We start from the raw sequence: 20,152 nt of genomic DNA, 5'->3' as shown, positions 1-20,152 counted from the left end.
GCCAACAACGCTCATGGTTCTTTGTTTTACCACTCTTTTTAGTTGATTTATTTTTCATTCTGAAGTCAGTTTCTTGATTTTATTTCCTTATTGCAAAGTCCTTTAAACATAAATTTTAAGTTGTGGTGTATTTACGTTTTGGTTTTTGGTTGGGTTTTGTTTGAGTTTTTGCTTTTCATCCATTTTGCTTTTGGTTTTTGTTTTTAACATTCCATGTGCACCCACCATTTCTCCCCCCACAGTGACCTACCTCAGGATCTTTGTCCTCTGTACAGGCCTGGAGAATGGGAAGACCTGGCTTCGGAAAAGGATATCAACCCATTCAGTAAGTTCAAATCTCTCAACAAAGAAAAGCGGCAGCAGGATGTAGAGAGAGCCATCACTTCAGATTCTAAATCAACAAGACCTTTAGAGAAGTCAACAGAATATACACAATCGAGACCCTCAGATAGCTCTGGCTCAGGCAAGTTAAAGAAACTAGAGTCCTCTACAGAGGCGACCACCAGATCTATCCCAGTGGCTAACGTCCTCACGGCATCTTCTGACACTCGGGCTGCATTTAAATCTATAGCCAAAGAAAATTCTCTTTTAGGGGAAGATGATGACTTTGTTGACTTAGAAGAACTTTCTTCTCAAACTGATAGTGGAATGGACAAAACAGACACTTCAAAGGAGTGCCTTTCTCTTGACCCAGAGGAGCTAAGGAAGACGAAACCACAAAAAATCAGTTCAACTATGGAAACACAGGTACAGTCAGCCCAGAACGTTTCAGGAACAGAGTGTGATGCTGAACTGAAGGGAGCCCTAGATTTAGAAACCTGTGAGAAGCAAGATATGATGCCAGAGGTAGACAAGCAGTCTGGTTCCCCAGAGAGCCAGGTGGAAAACACGCTGAACATACATGAAGATCTAGATAAAGTTAAACTTATCGAATATTACCTTAATAAGAACAAGGAAGGGACCCAGTTATCTGATAACTCGCAGAAGGACGAATTACATGATGACAAAAATATTGAGCCAGTGGGAATAGACATCACGCTTAGTAGTTCTCTTCCCCAAGAAGGTGATCCCCCAATTAAAGGCACTAAAGAGCCAGATAAAACCCGGGTGAAAGAAAGAGCATCTCTTCCATTGCAACTAGGCTCTGCTACAGAAGAAAACATGAATAAAGACTATCCAGACTCCTCTTTGGAATCGACTCTGGATAATAGCTGCCAAGGTGCACAAATGGATAATAAATCTGAAATTCAGTTATGGCTATTGAAGAGAATTCAGGTACCCATTGAAGGTAAGCCATTTTTAATTTTTTTTTTTACAAAAATCAAAGATCTGTGTCAAGCAAGTTCTTTTTTCAACAGCATTTGCTCACTTTATTTTCTGTGTCACATTTTGGTAATTCTTACAATTACTTCAGACTTTTTCATTATTATATCTGTTATGATGATCTTTATATATGTATATATATCATCAGTGATCTTCGTTACAACCACAGAAGGGAAGGCTTAGATTATATCATTTTTTAACAATAAACGATTCTTTAATTAAGGTATGTATTTTTTTATACATAATGCTATTGCACATTTAATAGACTAAAGTAGAGTATAAACATAACTTTTCCATGCACTGGGAAACCAGAAAAAAGGGTGTTAATTCATTTGATTGTGATATTTACCTTGTTGTAGTGGTCTGGAACCAAACCCACAATATCTCCAAAGTACGCCTATATAGTTGCCTTTTTAAAATCTGCATGTGCAGGAAGTTCCCTTGTGGTACAGCAGATTAACTCTGTGGTGTGGGTTCAATCCCTGGCCTGGAAACTTCCATGTGCTGTGAGTGTGGCCAAAAATAAAAAAAAATAAATAAAATTTGCACATGCAGTAGCAGAAGTAGTACAAATTATTTGAGAACAGTGTTTTCAAATTAGAGGAGTTTGAACAGGTCCATTTACACACAGACTTTTTTTTTCAAGAAATATGAAACGCAGTGCTATACTATCCATGGTTGGTTGAATCCATGGAGGAGGGATATGGAGGGCCGACTCTAAAGTTGAGTTATACATGGATTTTTAACCATGTGGGTTCAGCACCTTTAAACCCTTGCTGTTCAAGGGTTGCCTGTAATAGGGAAAAATTAGCAATATATGCTGTCTGTTTTGAACATTCAATCTCAAAAGTCATGTACCTTTTTAACTCTTTCAAGTAACTTCCATTTTTACTTTGAATTTCTAAATCTAAAGGAGTTTAAAAGCTTTTTGAAGCTATTTCAGTTCTGAACCGAATTGCATTATGGTGTGATTAGGTCCTCAGTACTGTTCATTCATATGTACCCTTTGGGTTAGGGTACACTCTTTGCTGTAGTGTTGGTTTTTATCCTTATTCCTAGTTTGTAGCATCTTGGTACGATGTATACCAACCTGTAATATCCATAGCTTTTTCCTTTTGTGCTGAAAGTTTGAACAACTTAATTAGTCCTAATATGATGATGTTTGTGTTAAATGTTTTCACTTTTCACCTTTAAGAGAGGACTGGACACTATTCTATGTAAGCTGAAATGTTTTACTATCACCAATATTGTCAATAATGAGGAAGGTTTTTTGGTTTTTTTTTTTTTTTTGATGTGTGATTCAGATATACTTCCTTCAAAAGAAGAGAAAAGTAAGACTCCACCCATGTTTCTGTGCATTAAAGTAGGAAAACCAATGAGAAAGTCCTTTGCCACTCACACTGCAGCCATGGTCCAGCAGTATGGCAAACGAAGAAAGCAACCAGAATACTGGTTTGCTGTTCCTCGGGAGAGGTAGGTGTGGGCTAGAATTGGAAATCTGGTGGTCAGTTAAATTCTACTTGCCTCTTGATTTTTAATTTAATCTTGGAATACTTAATTTTATTCCTGAAATTTAATGCTTAAATTTCTCTTAATTGTACATTTTGGAATTTCTAGAAGGGTATTATTTCAGGAGCTTTCTGCTAAAGGGTAGCCTCAATATAGCAAATTTGGGGTCACTACAGATACTGTGTGCTGAACCACTTTTAAAACTTTCTACCCAGTTGAATTTTAAATGAAGGAAGATTGGGATATTCGCAAGTGCTAGTCTGTTGGAAATAAAGGAGTGTTATGGAACAGATCCAAACCCCAAGTGCAGTAGAGAGGCATGGTTTAAAAATGCCCATTATTCTGGGGGACTAAAGATTGCTTTCTCTCTCTCTCTCTCTTTTTTGGCTTTTATCGGCCGCACTGGAGGCATATGGAAATTCCCAGGCTAGGAGTCGAATCGTAGCTACAATTGCCGGCCTACACCACAGCCACAGCAATGAGGGATCTGAGCCACTTTGGTGACCTATACCACAGCTCACAGCAATGCCGGATCCCTAACCCACTGAGCGAGGCCAGAGATCGAGCCCTCATCCTCATGGTTCCTAGTGGGATTCATTTCCCCTGTGCCATGATGGGAACTCCAAAGATTACTTTTTCTTTATGAAGAAAGTGTCTGTGGCTTAGCAAGCAGAGTGGGAAACGTGACATCATGAGATCACCTGGGTGAGCTCAAGGGGCTATGTACCTCTCAAGAGACTGGTATTTTCAAATTGGCAAAGTAAGGCTTTTTTTTTTTTTTTTTTTTGTGATGTGCCAGTCTAGGATAGCAGGAATAGTGGCATAGACAATCTTCAGCAGTACATCACTGAGGACATCTTTATGATATAAATATTTAGGAAACATTATTTTTAGGAAAAAAAAAGGTTTTCTTTTCAATGTGATAGAATAAAAATATCTTTACAAAGGCCTTGCAATTAGTTTTCAAAGTTGTTAAACTCAGACATTTTTCCTTTTCCTGACTAGTCATCAAGTATCATCATCTGGGCAGACCTTTTGGCTAACATACCTACCAAGAACAAATACACTCAGCTTCCTTCAGCATTAATCTTTCTTAGGGCAAAATTAAATTCCAGGCATAATCACATGTTTAGACTGATTAGCACCCAGAATGATAGTGCTCATCAAAAGTTGCCTGATTTTAATAAGTCATAGTTTAATGTGAAAAGAGTGAAAAGGGTTTTAATTAATGCATTTGCTAATATCTTTTCTGTCTTAGACACAAACCCATGTTAACATAGATGTTAAAAGTAATTTGTTTTGAATTTATAAAATATACTCCTCTCCCTATGCTTGCAAACTCAATACTATCTCATTGAAACTTTAAACTATCCCATTGAAACATTAAACTATGTAGAGATAGAAAATGCGTGTCTTTCACATTGCTTCTGTTTAAAATACTTTTAAATAATAAACTTCTGAAGCCCTGTTAAAATCAGAGTTGTAGAAACAGATTTCATAAATCAACAATACCTTAGCGTTTAGGCCAATTCCTGATTTTATAGATAGGGAAAACAAAGCACTGAAACTTTCAGCCACATTTAGGTTATGTGGATTTCCTGGTCTACTGGAAAAACTACTTACCATACATCATATTTTTTTTCCTCTGGAAAAAAATATGATATAAGGAAATTAGGGTTTTTTTTCAATTTTATTTAATGAGACTGTATGTACCAAGGAATCTTCCAGAGTAGTTTTTGCGATCAGACCTATATAGTTATTTTACTGTCATTCTTTAATCCGGTATAAATCTGTAATGTTGGAATAGTACTTCTCTTGGACCTTATATACAAGTAGTTTTTGTGAACTTTTTAACATAGGTCATGTGTTGAATTCTATTGTTTTTTTTGTGGGGGTGGGGGTGGGTTTCTGTTTAGGGCTGCACCTGCCGCAGATAGAAATTCCCAGGCTAAGGGTCCAGTCAGAGTGCAGCTGCTGGTCTACACCACAGCCACAGCAATGTGGAATTCAAACTGCCTCTGTGGCCTATGCCACAGCTTGTGGCAACACCAGATCCTTAACTCACTGAGCAAGGTCAGGGATCAAACCTTCATCCTCATGGATGCTAGTCGAGTTCTTAACCCACTGAGCCACAGTGGGAATGCCTATATTGCATTTTATAGTGTCCATGACTTACCTCTCTTTGGCTAGCAAATAGCCTAACATACTTAGTTTTCTTTCTTAAACTAATTATTAATTAACCAAAGATTTTCTGGGAGACATTATATCTCACTATGCTAATTTTTTCCTGTGTGTGTAGATGTTAGGAAATTTTTTTCAGTTGTTCCTTTATATATTTCCGCCTCTACCTATCCTAAAGGAAGCTACATTTTAGTTTAAGACTGGGAAAAAATGAAGAAATTCCGTCCAGGCATTTCCACTCAGCACTCCAAGTACACAATGAGAAATAAGGAAAGTTCATTTTTATTTCCACTTGATGAAATTCCTTAGGATATTAGGCTCAATGAAGTCCTTAAGGAGGTAGGTAGTGGCCTGTGGTGCTTTTCTCACTCTAATTTCTGGATTCCCTTAGTACATCAAACTGAGCATTTCTACTTGCCTTTCTTTTTAATGGATCCTTGGATCATTGGACTTTTTGTAGCAGAGTGAAGTCGCCTAGCAGTGGCTTTTTTTCTAGGTCACAGGGTACTCTCATAGACCTTCTAGAGGTGACAATTACTCTCATTGGCAGGTTTCGACTAGTGCAACGCACTATAGCTCTTTGTCATAGGAGATTAGTGTTTTCCTGTTGACATATGTTCAAAAACATGTTTCACTATTCCTCTCTATGTTCCTAGTACTTTTAAAAGATTTTTTCCTTTATTATTATTATTACTAAGAAATTAAGTCTACTAAAACATTCCTTCATCATTTATAATGTGCTTTATGGCTTCCTCAATGCTGTCACTGAATGAATAGTCCCCAAAGTACAAGGCTGGGAACAGTTGAAGGCAGGGGAAGCAAAGATGGAGTCCTGCGTATGGTCTCTATTTATATCCTTTGTTTTTGGTGGACTTCTTCCCCTGTAACATCAGTTATTAAAATTTTAGATCCTAGAAATCAGTCGTGTGTAGTTAAGAACTGCCTAAATACATAATAGCTTTATTTAACTTGGTAGAAGTTGTCAAGAGAGCTAAGACCATCATGGATCCAGAAAAGCTGGTAGTGTTTTTAGAAGCACACTCATATTTTTCTATTTGAGATCTGCCCACATTCACTGAGGATAAAGTACATACCAACTTTAAACCCTTCCTGTTGCCAATGCAATTTGAAGAATCATGTGCTTCTCTTGAATCAGCTAAAGGTGACAGTGGTGTGTTTGAGAGATGTGCACAGTATCCAGAATTTAACTTATAAACCTAGGGCATCCAGGCTTTTCCTGCTTTCTTCTTGATAAATTAAACATCAAGACAGTGGATAATTTCTTATTTTAATCATGTAGTACAGGATTTCTCAACCTTAGCACTACTGAGGGTTTAGCTGCATAATTTTAGCTGCATAATTCTTTGAGGGGAAATCCTGTGCACGGCAGGATGTTTAGCAGCATCAGTCATCTTTATCTACTAGACGACAGTAGTACATCTCCAATTGTGACAACCAAAAGTGTCTCTCAGCCTTGCCAAATATCCCCTGAGGGACGAAATTGAGAAACATTGTAAGTATTGGACTATTATACTGGGGATGATATGCCATTTAAAAAGTGATTATCAGCCATAATAGCCCAAGCTCTCTCCAGCTCCAGCCATCCTGTCAAGGTGGCCCCAGTGAACACACCCCAAAACATCCTTGCCTGTACTTGCTCTATCTAGCCTGCCAGAGCCACCGAGTCTACACAGCAGATATGACTACACAAGAACATACCTTCAAGACTGGTAGAGATAGCTGTTTCATTCAATTCATGGAAACAAATAGATAAAGTCAAACAAAATGAAGAGACAATGGATTATGTCCCAAACAAAAGAATAAGGTAAGTCCCCAGAAAAACCCTAATGAAATGGACATAGGTAATTTACCTGATAAAATGTTCAAAGTAATGTTTATAAAGATGCTCACTGAACTCGGGAGAATAATGGAAGAACACAGTGAAAACTTCAAAAAAGAGTTAGAAAATATAAGAATAAACCAATCGGAGTTGAAGAATATAGTAACAGAAATGAAAAATACACTAAGGAGTTCCCTTCATGGCACAGTGGAAACGAACCTGACTAGGAATCACCAGGTTGTGGGTTTGATCCCTGGCCTCTCTCAGTGGGTTAAGGATCTGGTGTTTCTGTGAGCTGTGGTGTAGGTCACAGATGCTTGGATCTGGCTTTACTGTGGCTCTGGCATAGGCCAGCAGTAACAGCTCCAATTAGATCCCTAGCCTGGGAATCTCCATATGCCTCAGGTGCAGCCCTATAAAAGAAGACAAAAGACAAAAAAAAAAAAAAAAAAGAGAGAGAGAAGAAAAGAAAAACACACTAAAGGGAATCAACATCAGATTAGATGATACAGAAGAATAGATCAGTGATCTGGAAGACATAATGGAAATAACCCAATAAGAACATCAAAAAGAAAAAAAATTAATTGAGGATAGTTTGAGGGACCTCTGGGACAACATTGAATATGCTAACATTTGCCTAGGAAGGGTCCCAGAAAAAGGAGAGAGAAAATGGCAGAAAACTTAGCTGAAGATATAATGGCAGAAAACTTTCCTAATCTGGGGAGGGAAACAGACATCCAGATCCAGAAATCACAGAGTCCCAAGAAAGATGAACCTAAAGACATCTATAACCAAGATACATCGCAATTAAAAATGTAGACAGACGTTAAAGGGAATTTTGAAGGCAGCAAGAGAAAAACAACTAGTTACATACAAAGGACGCCTATGAGGCTATCCACTGATTTTCCAGGAGAAACTTTGTAAGCCAGAAGGAATAGTAGGGTATATTTAAAGTGTAGAAAAGAAAAATACATACAATCAAGAATACTCTACCCAGCAAGGTTATCATTTAGAATTGAAGGTGAGAAACAGAGCTTCCCAGACAAGCAAAAACTAAAGAAATTAATCACTGTTTAACAGGCTTTACAAGAAATGTTAAAAGGTCTTTAAATAGAAAAGGCCATAATTAGAAATTTAAAAATATATGTAAGAAAAAAAATCTTACTGGTAAAGGCAAATATGTAATAAAGGCAGTGGAGGATTAACTACTTCAAAAGCTAATATGAAGGTTAAAAGATAAAGTGAGGAAAATCAACTGTCACTGCAATAAATAGTTAAGGAATACACAAAATGAAAGTTAAAAGAGGATGTCAAAAACATAACATGTGGAGGGAAGTTGTAGAAATGTGCTTTGGGGATATGTTTGAACTTAAGTGACTATCAGATTAAAATCAATGATACACATGCATATAATACACACGTATAACTCACACACATACACACACACAAATACATAGGTCAATATGTATGATCCTCATAGTACCACAAACAAAAACCTACAATATGACTTTGCTATGGCCGTCGTGTAGGCCTATGGCTACAGCTCCAGTTGGACCCCTAGCCTGGGAACCTCCATGTGCCATGGGTGTGGCCCTAAAAAGACAAAAATGAATAAATAATAAAATAAAAGGAGTTCCTGTTGTGGCTCAGTGGTTAGTGAGCCCAACTAGCATCCCTGAGGATGCAGGTTTGAGCCCTGGCCTCGCTCAGTGGGTTAAGGAGTCTGTGCTGCTATGAGCTGTGATGTAGGTCACAGACATGGCTTGGATCCGTTGTTGCTGTGGCTGTGGCATAGGCTGGCGGCTATAGCTCCAATTGGATCCCTAGCCTGGGAACCTCCGTATGCTGTGGGTGTGGCCCTAAAAAGACAAAAAGACAAAAAATTAATTAATTAATTAATTAAAAACCTACAATAGAGACACAAAAAGAGAAAGGAACCTAAACATAGCACTAAAGAAAATTACTAAACCACAGGGGAAGAGACCAAGAGTAGAAGGGGACAGAGAAGAAATACAAAAACATCCAGAAAACAGTGGGAAGAAATGGCTATAAGTACATATCTATCAGTAATCACTTTAGTTGGACTAAATGTTCCAATCATGAAAGACAGCATGGTTGAATGTATTTTTTTAAAAAAATGCACAAGACCCATCTATATACTACTTACAAAAGACTCACTTCAGTTGAAAAGCTTTTCTCTAAGGTTAGGAACAAGACAAGGATACCCATTTTTGCCACTTTTATTCAACATAGTATTAAAAGTCCTCACTATAGCAATTAGACAAGAAAAAGAAAAGGCATCTAAACTGGAAAGGAAGAGCTAAAACTGCACAATTTGTAGATAACACAATATCATATATAGAAAACCCAAAAGACTCCACCAATAAAAACTAGTAAATGATTCAGTAACGTTTCAGAATACAAAAACCAATATAAAAAAGCAGTTGCATTTTTATATATTCATAATAAATTATCAGAAAGAAATTAAGAAAATTCCAGTTATGATTGTATTAAAGAAAATAAAATGCCTATTTATAAACTTAACCAAGGAAGTGAAAGACTTGAATTCTGAAAACTGTAAGACATTGATAAAAGAAATTGAAGGCACAAATAAATGGAAAGCTATCCCATGCTCCTTATTTGGAAAAATTAATATTGTTAAAATATCCATACTACAAGTTTAATGCAATACCTATCAAAATTCCAGTAGCATTTTTCAAAGAAATAGAACAAATAATCTTAAAATTTCTATGGTACCATAAAACCCCTCAATAACCAAAGCAAGCTTGAGAAAGAACAATAAAGCTGGGGCATCACACTTCTTGATTTTAAACTATACAGCAAAGCTATCATAATCAAAACAGTATGGCACTGGTACAAAACATACATGGATCAGTGGAACAGAATGGAGAGCCCCCAAATAAACCCACACTGTTATGGTCAATTAATCTATAAATAAGGAGACAAGAATATGAGGCAAAGACAGTCTCTTCAATAAATGGTGTTGGGAAAACTGTACCACTTTCTTACATCACATACGAAAATAAAGTAAACTAAAGATGTAAATGTAAGACCTGAAACAATAATACTCCTTGAGGAAAACATAAGCAGTAAGATCTTTGACATAGGTCTCAGCAATATTTTTTTGGCTATGTCCCCTTGGGCAAAGCCAACAGAAGCAAAAATAAACTAATGGGACTACATCAAACAAGGTTTTTCACAGTGAAGTAAACCATCAACAAATTGGAAAGGCAACCTTCTGGAAGAAGATATTTTCAAATTGTATGTGTGATAAGTGGTTAATATTGAAAACATAAAGAACTCTTATAACTCAGAGAAAACAATTCAATTAAAAAGTGGGTGAAGGATCTGAATAGACATTTTTCCAAGGAAGATATACAGATATCCTACAGGTATGTGAAAAGTTGCTTAAATCACTAATCATCAGGGAAATGCAAATCAAAACCAGGATGAGCTACGGACCTCACACCTGTCAGAATGGCTGTCATCAAAAATATAAGATGTAAAAAATGTTGGTGAGGATGTGGGGAAAGGGAAGCTTCATGCGCTATTGGTGGGAATGCAAATTGTTATAACCACTATGGTCAACAGTATGGAGGTTCTGCAAAAATATTAAAAATAGAACTACCATACGATCCAGTAATTCTACTTCTTGGTATTTATCTGAAGAAAACATTAATTCAAAAAGATATATGCACCCCAGTGTTCACTGCATTATTTACAGTGCTGCAGCCCACTAATACACACATGTAACTCACACTTCCAGCCTCTTGCTCCAATGCTGCTCCCCTCTGGGGCAAAGGTGCTAATGTTGGAAGCTAGGACAGCAAATACTTGGAACAAAACCAGCTCAGACCTGAACCTCAGGGCTTCTACTTCAGCACCTTGGGACCTGTCCCTACCCCCAGTAGGGTGGTACTTAGCTACTGATCCCAGGAGAGGCCCCAGCTCATACTTGGCTCTGGCTCTAGCCCCTCCACTGGCAGCTCCACCACCCACCAAGGTGAGAGCTGACAGCACACCTTGAGGAAAGACATGACCTGTGCTCACTTTATTCAGCTCTCCATCCGGAGCCACATGCAGACTGTTATCAGGACTTTCCCAAATAAGGGCACTCCTTCAAGATCAGTGTATACCTCTACCTACTGTTTCACCTAACTTCATAAAGTTAAGCAAAACAGGAAGAAGAGAGGAATTTGTTTCACACAGAAGAACAAGAAAACTCTCTGAAAAAAAAAAACCAAAAAACTAATGGCACAGATGCATAAATGTATCAGATAAAGAGTTCAAAACATTAGTAATAAGAATGCTAACTGAACTAGGGAAAAGAACAGATGAACAGAGTGAGAATTTTAACAAGAAACTAGAAAATATAAAAACCAGTCAGAACTGAAGACTACAGTAGCTGAAATTAAAAGCACACTAGAAGGAATTAGCAGTAGACTGGGTGATACAGAGGCATGCATGAGTGATCTGGAAGATAGAATGATGGAAATCACCCAATCAGAAGAGCAAAAAGAAAAACAAAAATGAGAACAGTTTAAGAGACCTTTGGGGCAACATCAGGTGTACCATTAGGGGTCCCAGAAGGAGAAGGGAGAGAAAAGGGTCAAAAGTGTATTTGATAAAATTATGGCAGAGAACTTCCCAAACCTGAAGAAGGAAGCAAATATCCAGGTACAGGAATCCCAGAGGGTCCCAAACAAAGTGAACCCAAAGAGACCCACACCAACACATCATAATTAAAATGGCATAAATTAAAGAGAGAACTCTAATGGCAGTGAGAAGAATGTCACAACAGAATTGCCATAAGGCTATCAGCTGATTTGTCTGCCGAAACTTTGCAAGCCAGAAAGGAGTGGCATGAAATTTTGGAGTGCTAAAAGGGAAAAACCTATAGCTAAGGATACTCTCCCTGGCAAGATTATCATTCAGAATAGAGGGAGAGATAAAGAACTTCTCAGATATGTAGCACTGGGAACTATGTCTACTCACTAATGACGGAGCATGATAATGTGCAAAAATAGAATGTGTACATGTATGTGTACTGGGTCACCATGCTGTACAGTAGACAAAAAATTGTATTGGGGAAATAACTATTAACAAAAATAATAATAAAAGTCAAAAAAAAAAAAAAAAGACAAGAACTTCTCAGATAAGCAAAAACTAAAGCAGTTCATCAATGTTAAATCTACCCTAAAAGAGATGTCAAAGTGTCTTCTCTAAGGAGAAAAGAAAAGGTCCAGGTATTCTCTTGTGGTGCAGCAGGTTAAGCATCTGGCGTTTCACTGCAGCAGCTGGAGATGCTGCTGTGGCATGGGTTTTCCCTGACCCGGGAACTTCCATACGCTGCGAGTGCAGCCAGGAAAAAAAGGACTCCAACAAGAGTTGGAATTTATAGGAAAGGAAAATTCCCCTAGTAAAGGCACATATATAGTAAAGGCTGTGGAGCAACCATTTAAATAAGCCAGTATGAAGATTCAAAGACCAGCAGTTGTAAAATCAACTACCACAAATAGTTTAGGGATAAGCATTAAGATGTCAAATATGACATCAGAAACACAAAATGGGAGAGGGGGTAAAAGGGTAAATCTTTTCAAATGTGTTTGAACTTAAATGGCTGCCTCTTTAAAACAAGTGGATGTAGTTATAGGTCAACATACATGAATCCAATGATAACCACAAAATCAAAAACCTATGATAGATAACTTTGATGGTAACTAGACTTCCTGTGGCAATCATTTCATAATGTATAAAATATCGAAACACTGTGTTGTACACCTGAAACTAAAAGAATGGTGTAAGTCATTTAGACTACAATTTGAAAATAAAACAAAAAACAACACTGTTGTTCCTAAAGGAATATTTTATCTGGAAGATAATCCTAAATTGATAAAGTACCACAGGCAGTAAGATTGTTGGTATTGACAAGCATCTATTTTTTCACCTTTGCTTGTGCAAGCCTGTGCTGGAAGCTATCTGAAGTACAAAAAGAGTCCTGTCCTGCTCTGGAAGAGACATGGAGCCTTGGGCTGCCCTGCTCTGGCCAGTGGAATAATAAGCCCCAGCACTGGACAGAGATGAGTGACAATCCCTAGGAATTGTGGGCCCTAGAATGAGATACTTTAGCCATTTGAAACATGATTTCCTAATTTGAAAAATGGGTCATGGTGAGTGTTAAGTAAGTAGATCATATTTGAACAAACATTTTTTGAGTGTGTACATCCTGGCAGGCACTGGGCTGGTTATAAGTAAATCAGACTGGGACACCACCCTAAGGATTTTCTTTTTTTTTTTTTTTTTTTTGAGGACCGGATCTGTGTCATGTGGAAGTTCCCAGGCTGGGGATGGAATCACGGCACACCCACAGCCATGCAGGATCCGAGCTGAATCTATGACCTACACAGCTGTTCACAGCAACACCGGATCCTTAACCCACTGAGGCTAGGGGTCAAACCCACATCCTCATGGATACTGGTTGGGTTCATTACCACTGAGCCACAATGGGAACTCCTATCCTGAGGATTTTATGAAAATAATTTCCAGCACTTTCTGGAGACTTAATATAGATTGTATTCCAATCATTTGAATACTGTTCTATGTAAAAAAAAAAAAGTCTTTTTGTCTTTTTTCCTAACACTGAGAGATCATTTCCTGTCTTAGAAAGAACCTATAATTCCTATTTGAATTAAAACTTTTCTGGAGTTCCTGTCGTGGCACAGTGGTTAACGAATCCGACTAGGAACCATGAGGTTGCGGGTTCGGTCCCTGCCCTTGCTCAGTGGGTTAACAATCCGGCATTGCCGTGAGCTGTGGTGTAGGTTGCAGACGTGGCTCGGATCCAACGTTACTGTGGCTCTGGCGTAGGCCGGTGGCTACAGCTCCAATTAGACCCCTAGCCTGGGAACCTCCATATGCCGAGGGAAGCGGCCCAAGAAATGGCAAAAAGACAAAAAAAAATAAATAAATAAAACTTTTCTAATTTTTTTCAGGTTATGATCCCTTAATCTCTGAAATATTTCCTAATAGTTGATTTTGTACTAACCAGCTTTTAAAATAAATAAGATGGAAATGGAATTAAACAGCAGGAATTATATGTAAAATTTGCCAAATCATGTGTAAATGTTTAATCCAAGGTGAATTAATTGGTTAGTATGACTTTTGTAATAAGTAAGCGGATAAGAGAAGGGGAGAGGAAAAGCCTGTGGGTATTTTTAAGTATTTTTAAACTTGAAAATAATTATGCTTAGATAGTTTTAGCAACACTTGAACATACAGATAAGCGGGAAGGGGAGGGAATCTATTGGCAGTTTGCTTCTTTCCCCAGCTTAATATGTTATGTGTCTTTTCCACATTATATACTATAATATTGTAGATATGTGAACAATATAATTAGCACCCTCATTGTGTTTCCTGGTTGATTTAATTATGTTCCTGATTTGGAAATTAGGTTGTTCCAATTTTTTTTTTCCCATTATAAGCACATTAAACACCTTTGGAAAATCCTTCAGGTTGTCTTACCAAGTCAAAAGATATATTTAAGGCTTTGAAATACAGGTTGCACATGAAAATGTATAGTAGTTTATACACCACCAGCGTGAGTGCCCTTTTCCTCACATACTGGGAAATCTTAAGTGGTATGATTCTTTTCTTTATTCATTTAGTAGATAAGAGATGAAGCAAATGTAGCTTTTAAAATATTTTATTTTGGAAGTTCCTGTTGTGGCTCAGTGGAAATGAATCTGACTAGTATCCATTGAGGATGTGGGTTTAATACCTTGCTTGACTCAGTGGGTTGGGGATCCAGCATTGTAGTGAGCTGTGGTGTAGGTCCCAGACGTGGCTCGGATCCCGTGTTGCTGTTGTTGTGGCTGTGGCATAGGCCGGCAGCTGTAGCTTCCATTCGATCCCTCGTCTGGGAACTTCCATATGCCATGAGTGTGGCCCTAAAAAGCAAAAAAAAAGTTTTATTTTAAAGTTGTCTGAATACTCGTTGTATAATATTTGTTTGATAGAGAGTTAAGTCAGTAGTGACGTGAATTTTTATTCTATGTGATTGCTTTAATAAGAAATTAATTTATACCTTGATACTTATTTGTTAAAAAATTATTCTATAATACCATGTCTGTTGTTTGTTTGTTTTGGCTTTTTGCCTTTCTAGGGCCACTCTCGCGGCATATGGAGGTTCCCAGGCTAGGGGTCGAATTGGAGCTATAGCCGCCAGCCTACGCCAGAGCCGCAGCAACACAGGATCTGAGCCGCATCTGCAGCGTATACCACAGCTCATGGCAATGCAGGATCCTTAACCCACTGAGCAAGGCTAGGGATCGAACCCCCAACCTCATGGTTCTTAGATTTGTTAACCACTGAGCCATGATGGGAACTCCCTACAATACCATGTTTTTATAATCTGTTTCTAATTAAGATCACCAAGCCCCTTGGTTTACGTGGGATATTTAACATGTTGTGCCTTTCTACATTTAGAATAAACTCATCACACCTGTTAAGTTGATTCTGTTTTAGAAAGCATGGTATTTCTTTACACAATGTCAGGAATAACTGAAGTTCCCAAGCATTTGTAATAGTTGAATTTTTTTTTGTATACTTTAAACATCTAAGTAATGTATGCCTGTCCATTTAAAAGATGCTCTCCATGTCGTATGCCTGTTTCTCAGATCCAGTTTGTGAGTGGTGGTATTACTTCCTCCTGTGCGTGTTTTCTCTCTCCAAACTTCTCCATAGTTGCCTAGCCCAAAGAAAAGCAAGTGGTAAAAGCCTCCTTTATAGGAAGGGTGGCTTTTTTTTAAGGTCAGCATTTCCCCCAAAGATATGCAATGGAAACCTCAATCCAGGGATAAGTAAGTAATAAGTGTTTCATAGTTAAATATGTTTCGTAGTTAGTTAGTTAGTTCTTAGCTCTATCCAGAGGTGGTTTTTTTTTTTTTTTTTTTTCCTTGACTTTTTAGCATATGGAAGTTCCCAGGCCAAGGGTCAAATCAGAGCTACAGCTTCCATTCTACGCCACAGCCACAGCAGCTTGGGATCTGAGCTGTGTCTGTGTCCCACACCACAGCTCACCGCAACATGTGATCCTTAACCCACTGAGCAAGGCCAGGGATTGAACCAGCATCCTCATGGATGCTAGTCAAATTTGCTACCACTGAGCCATGATGAGAACTCCTTTATCTAGAGCTTTATGCTCATAGTTACTATTTTCTAAATAAACTTTTGTAAGTATTCTTTTCTTTTCTTTTTTTTTTTTTTTTGTCTTTTTTTGCCATTTCTTGGGCCGCTCCCGCGGCATATGGAGCTTCCCAGGCTAGGGGTCTAATCGGAACTGTAGCTGCCAGCCTAGGCCAGAGCCACAGCAACGCGGGATCCAAGCCACGTCTGCAACCTACACCACAGCTCATGGCAACGCCGGATCGTTAACCCACTGAGCAAGGACAGGGACCGAACCTGCAACCTCATGGTTCCTAGTCGGATTCGTTAACCACTGCGCCACGACGGGAACTCCCCTGTAAATATTCTTAATTTTATTTTCTGTTCTTTACTATTTTTCCTGGTACTGGTATAATGGAATATAACTGATTAAAACTTTTCAAATCTCTAATCAGGTTTTAATTTTATGAGATACTTGGATATACATACATGCACATGCGCACACACAGACATACACATATGAAACCATTTTAGTCAAATCTCTGTTGGTTCTATACTATAGTAAATACAAATTGAGATTTATTTTATTTTTCACATTTCTAGAAGTAGCAGCCATACATACAAAGATTATTTTGTATTGGCCATCAAAGCTATTTTGTGTTTTTAGGAGGGACTGGTTGATGCCAGATCCTAGTCAGGACCTACTTTTCCACTCTCTTTTTATTGTTCTCTCATCTCTAACAAGTATTCTTTCCTAGTTTTGGAATATTTATAGAGTAAATCCTGAAAGTCATGCATACTGAGGTTTTCATGATGTGCCATCTATCTGAAATCTTATTCATCTTTTTTTTTATTATTTCAAGGGATTTTTTTTCTTTTTTTATGTATATAATGATATTTTTTCTGGTATAGCTGGTTTACAGTGTTCTGTCAATTTTCTACTGTACAGCATGGTGACCCAGCTTCACATACATGTATACGTTCTTCTTTCTCAGATTATCAGGCTCCATCATAAGTGACCAGACATAGTTCCCAGTGCTACACAGCAGGATCTCATTGCTATCTCATTCCAATGAAATCTTAGTTCATTTTTCAACTATGGGTCTGAGTTTCTTTGGACCCTAATATAATTTTGGTGCCTGAATTGCAACTAATCTAAAATGAATCTAAAATGCATCAGATACTTCTGGTTGAGCACCTACCTTTACAAAGATGCTTTTATGATATCTTCATCATCTAAAGTATGATTGTACTCTTAGAAACTCAAAGGGGAATATCAAAGAAATTAACTCACCAGCTCAACTATCAGTTTCCCCAGCTCTAAGTCAGAAGACTAAGAGAGCAAGCAGGACACTCAGTCGATGTTCTTGACTCTTTGCTGGGCATGGTACTCTGGATGCTGTTTTGCATGGGTTATCTCATGCGTTACTCATGATAGTTCTGTGAGCTATGTAGCATTATTCCTCATTTTACAAGTGGAAAAACTGGGACACACTGAGTTTCAACACCTTGCTCAAACTGGCAGATGGCGAATCCAGGTTTTCCTCTCAAATCCATTTGATTTCAAATCCCATTCTTATAACCCCATGCCAGAGCAGGGAGTTGATACTGTATTGATTATATTCTTTGGGCTGACAAATCACTGAAATGGGAGTGAGAAAGGGATACGTCATACACTCAGTCATTTGTTGGCTGGTGAGGGAATGAAAATTTGTAGTGTCCTCCAATTTATTCAACTCAGACTTTGACAAAGTATCTTCTACCTGACTAGATGTATTTTGGCAATTGCGAGGAGAGGAAGTGACTGATATTTTATGGATGATACTCCATGGGTACTCATTAGTTGAATTGAAGTGGTCTAATTGAAATATTGTTTGGAAATCAAGCTTGATTAAAATTCCTTTCTCACATCTTCTAAAAAGATATTTTGATCTTGTTACATTGCCCCCCTCTGCCCCGGAATATCTTGTCTTCAGGATTCAAGTCTAAACCATTTGTTTGTTTGTTTGTTTGTTTCTTTTGTCTTTTGTTGTTGTTGCTATTTCTTGGGCCGCTCCCGCTGCATATGGAGGTTCCCAGGCTAGGGGTCCAGTCGGAGCTGTATCCACCTGCCTACGCCAGAGCCACAGCAACGCGGGATCCGAGCCGCGTCTGCAACCTACACCACAGCTCACGGCAACGCCGGATCGTTAACCCACTGAGCAAGGGCAGGGACCGAACCCGCAACCTCATGGTTCCTAGTCGGATTCGTTAACCACTGCACCACGACGGGAACTCCTGTTTGTTTGTTTTTTAAAAGTCTTTGCAGACTGGCCTACCTTTCTAGCTTTTTCCTCATATGCCTGACTGTGGGTTTTCACAGAGATTAGTCAGTTTATGGGCTTTCCCGCAGTACACCTAGAACCTTTCTAGCTTGGCAGCTTTAAAAATACTATATGTGTTGCTGTTTAGCAGAAATTCACAGAACACTGTACATTAACTATACTTTAATAAAATTTTTTGAAGTATTATATTCCTGAACTTAGGTGGTTCGCTCCTCTCTTCTACCTGGGTAAATCCATGTTTCCCAAAACAGTGCACCCTGCATGATTCCTCCCTAGGCTGATCATTATAGTGCTCATCCAGCCTGCCCTTGACAGGTGTACAACCCAAGGCACAGAGGTACTGCAGAGAGGATGTGAAGTCTGGCACCTTTTCCTCTTACAGGAGCAGTCTTCCTTCGTTTCTAAATTTAGAAATGTTGGGGCCTAAAGCCTGTGGAGGAATGTATTCTGTTTCACTCCTCATCCAGGAGCCTTTAAACGCACATGGTGGCAAGTCCTTCTCTGAACATTCTGTTACTTTGGATTTGCATTGAATGCTAGAAACTGATAGTCATTCTCTGTGTTGTGATGTATACATGGGCATTACTTTTTCTTATTTTAACAGTCCACAGCATTTTATTCCATTGACCAGCCCCCATTTCTCTAACACCTTCTTTCCATCATCCCTTCCCAGTCTGTTGCTTCATTAAATGTTGCCCTTTAAATGACTCTTTCTCATTGTATATACAATTGCCTACACTTAATCTTTATTATGTACCAACCATTTCCAGCCGTCTTTAGTCTAAAACTTTTTACTAAGCCCCAAACAATATATACCTAATTACTTTCAATATTTGGATCATCCATGGATCAGATACCCTCAAAGCATATCATGCCCTTAAACTTGGTTCCTTATTTCCATCTATGTCCTTGCCACTATCCCCCGAACTCCTGTTTTTTTCCATCATAGTAACTGGTACCACCAACCTTTCAGTCCCCAAAGGCAGACTGTTTTGCTTCTTGGTCATCTCCCATGCTGATTCTATCCACTCAATATCTCTAGGAACCCTTGCTCCCACTGTGACCTTTCTGTGTTTCAATGTTAAGAAATGTGAATTAGGAATTCCCTGGTGGCCTAGCAGTTAAGGACCCAGTGTTGTCACTGCTGTGTCGTGGGTTCGATCCCTGGCCTAGGAAATTCCACATGCCACAAGCGTGGCCAAAATAAAAACAATAAAAAAAATAAATTAAAAAAAAAAAAGAAACATGAATGAGACTTAGTAGCTGGCTTGCTTGGGATGCCCACCTCCTGTCCCTTGATCCATATCACCTAAGTGCACATATTAGTTCAGACGTCTTCTCTGAGAACTTTCCCTGTCTGGTTTAGAATACCACCCTTCCCACCTCCTCCCTCCAACTGTACTCTTACCTCTGTCACAGGACTTACTATGCTCTTCTACAAACTCTCTTCTGCTCTTGGCTTTTTCCTACTGGACTTTAACCTTCTGAGGGCAGAGACCAAGTCTTATGACACTGTGTCCTAGAAACAGCGTAGGGTCTAGAATATAATATATTCCTAAATATTAGTTAGACGAGTGCATGAATACATTAGCCTATAGTTTAATAGATAAAAACGTTATAAATAACTAATCACTAGTAATTAAAATAATGCATAAACTTTATATAGTATTTAGAAGAATACAAAGAAGCAAAAAGTACATAATTTTGTTGCATAAAGCTGACTACAATTTATTTTTGTAGCCTTTCAGCCTCTTTTCTATGCGTGTATTAATGCAATAATAATGTAATATAC

The 20,152-nt window shown here is 38.3% G+C and overlaps 1 protein-coding gene across 49 annotated transcripts in view; it reads left to right on the top strand.

Annotated features, from left to right (window-relative positions):
• Positions 1 to 20,152, top strand: part of NCOA7 (nuclear receptor coactivator 7) — a 159,768-nt gene that overhangs the window by 109,269 nt on the left and 30,347 nt on the right. For 31 of the 49 annotated variants that reach the window (XM_084957479.1, XM_021088655.2, XM_021088639.2 and 28 more), the window contains 2 exons: positions 243 to 1,288; positions 2,628 to 2,796. In XM_084957479.1, coding sequence (XP_084813605.1) covers positions 243 to 1,288; positions 2,628 to 2,796 — 1,215 coding nt within the window. The remainder of the gene's footprint in view (positions 1 to 242; positions 1,289 to 2,627; positions 2,797 to 20,152) is intronic. The other 18 variants (XM_084957502.1, XM_084957373.1, XM_084957548.1 and 15 more) reach the window with 1 other exon arrangement.

This window comes from Sus scrofa, chromosome 1 (assembly GCF_054392235.1).
Source record: "Sus scrofa isolate SSC_HxYL_T2T_F1_AM1 chromosome 1, Sscrofa_HxYL_maternal_Yorkshire_Landrace_v2.0, whole genome shotgun sequence".
NCBI lineage: Eukaryota > Metazoa > Chordata > Mammalia > Artiodactyla > Suidae > Sus > Sus scrofa.
This window is presented reverse-complemented; position numbering and strand designations above follow the sequence as displayed.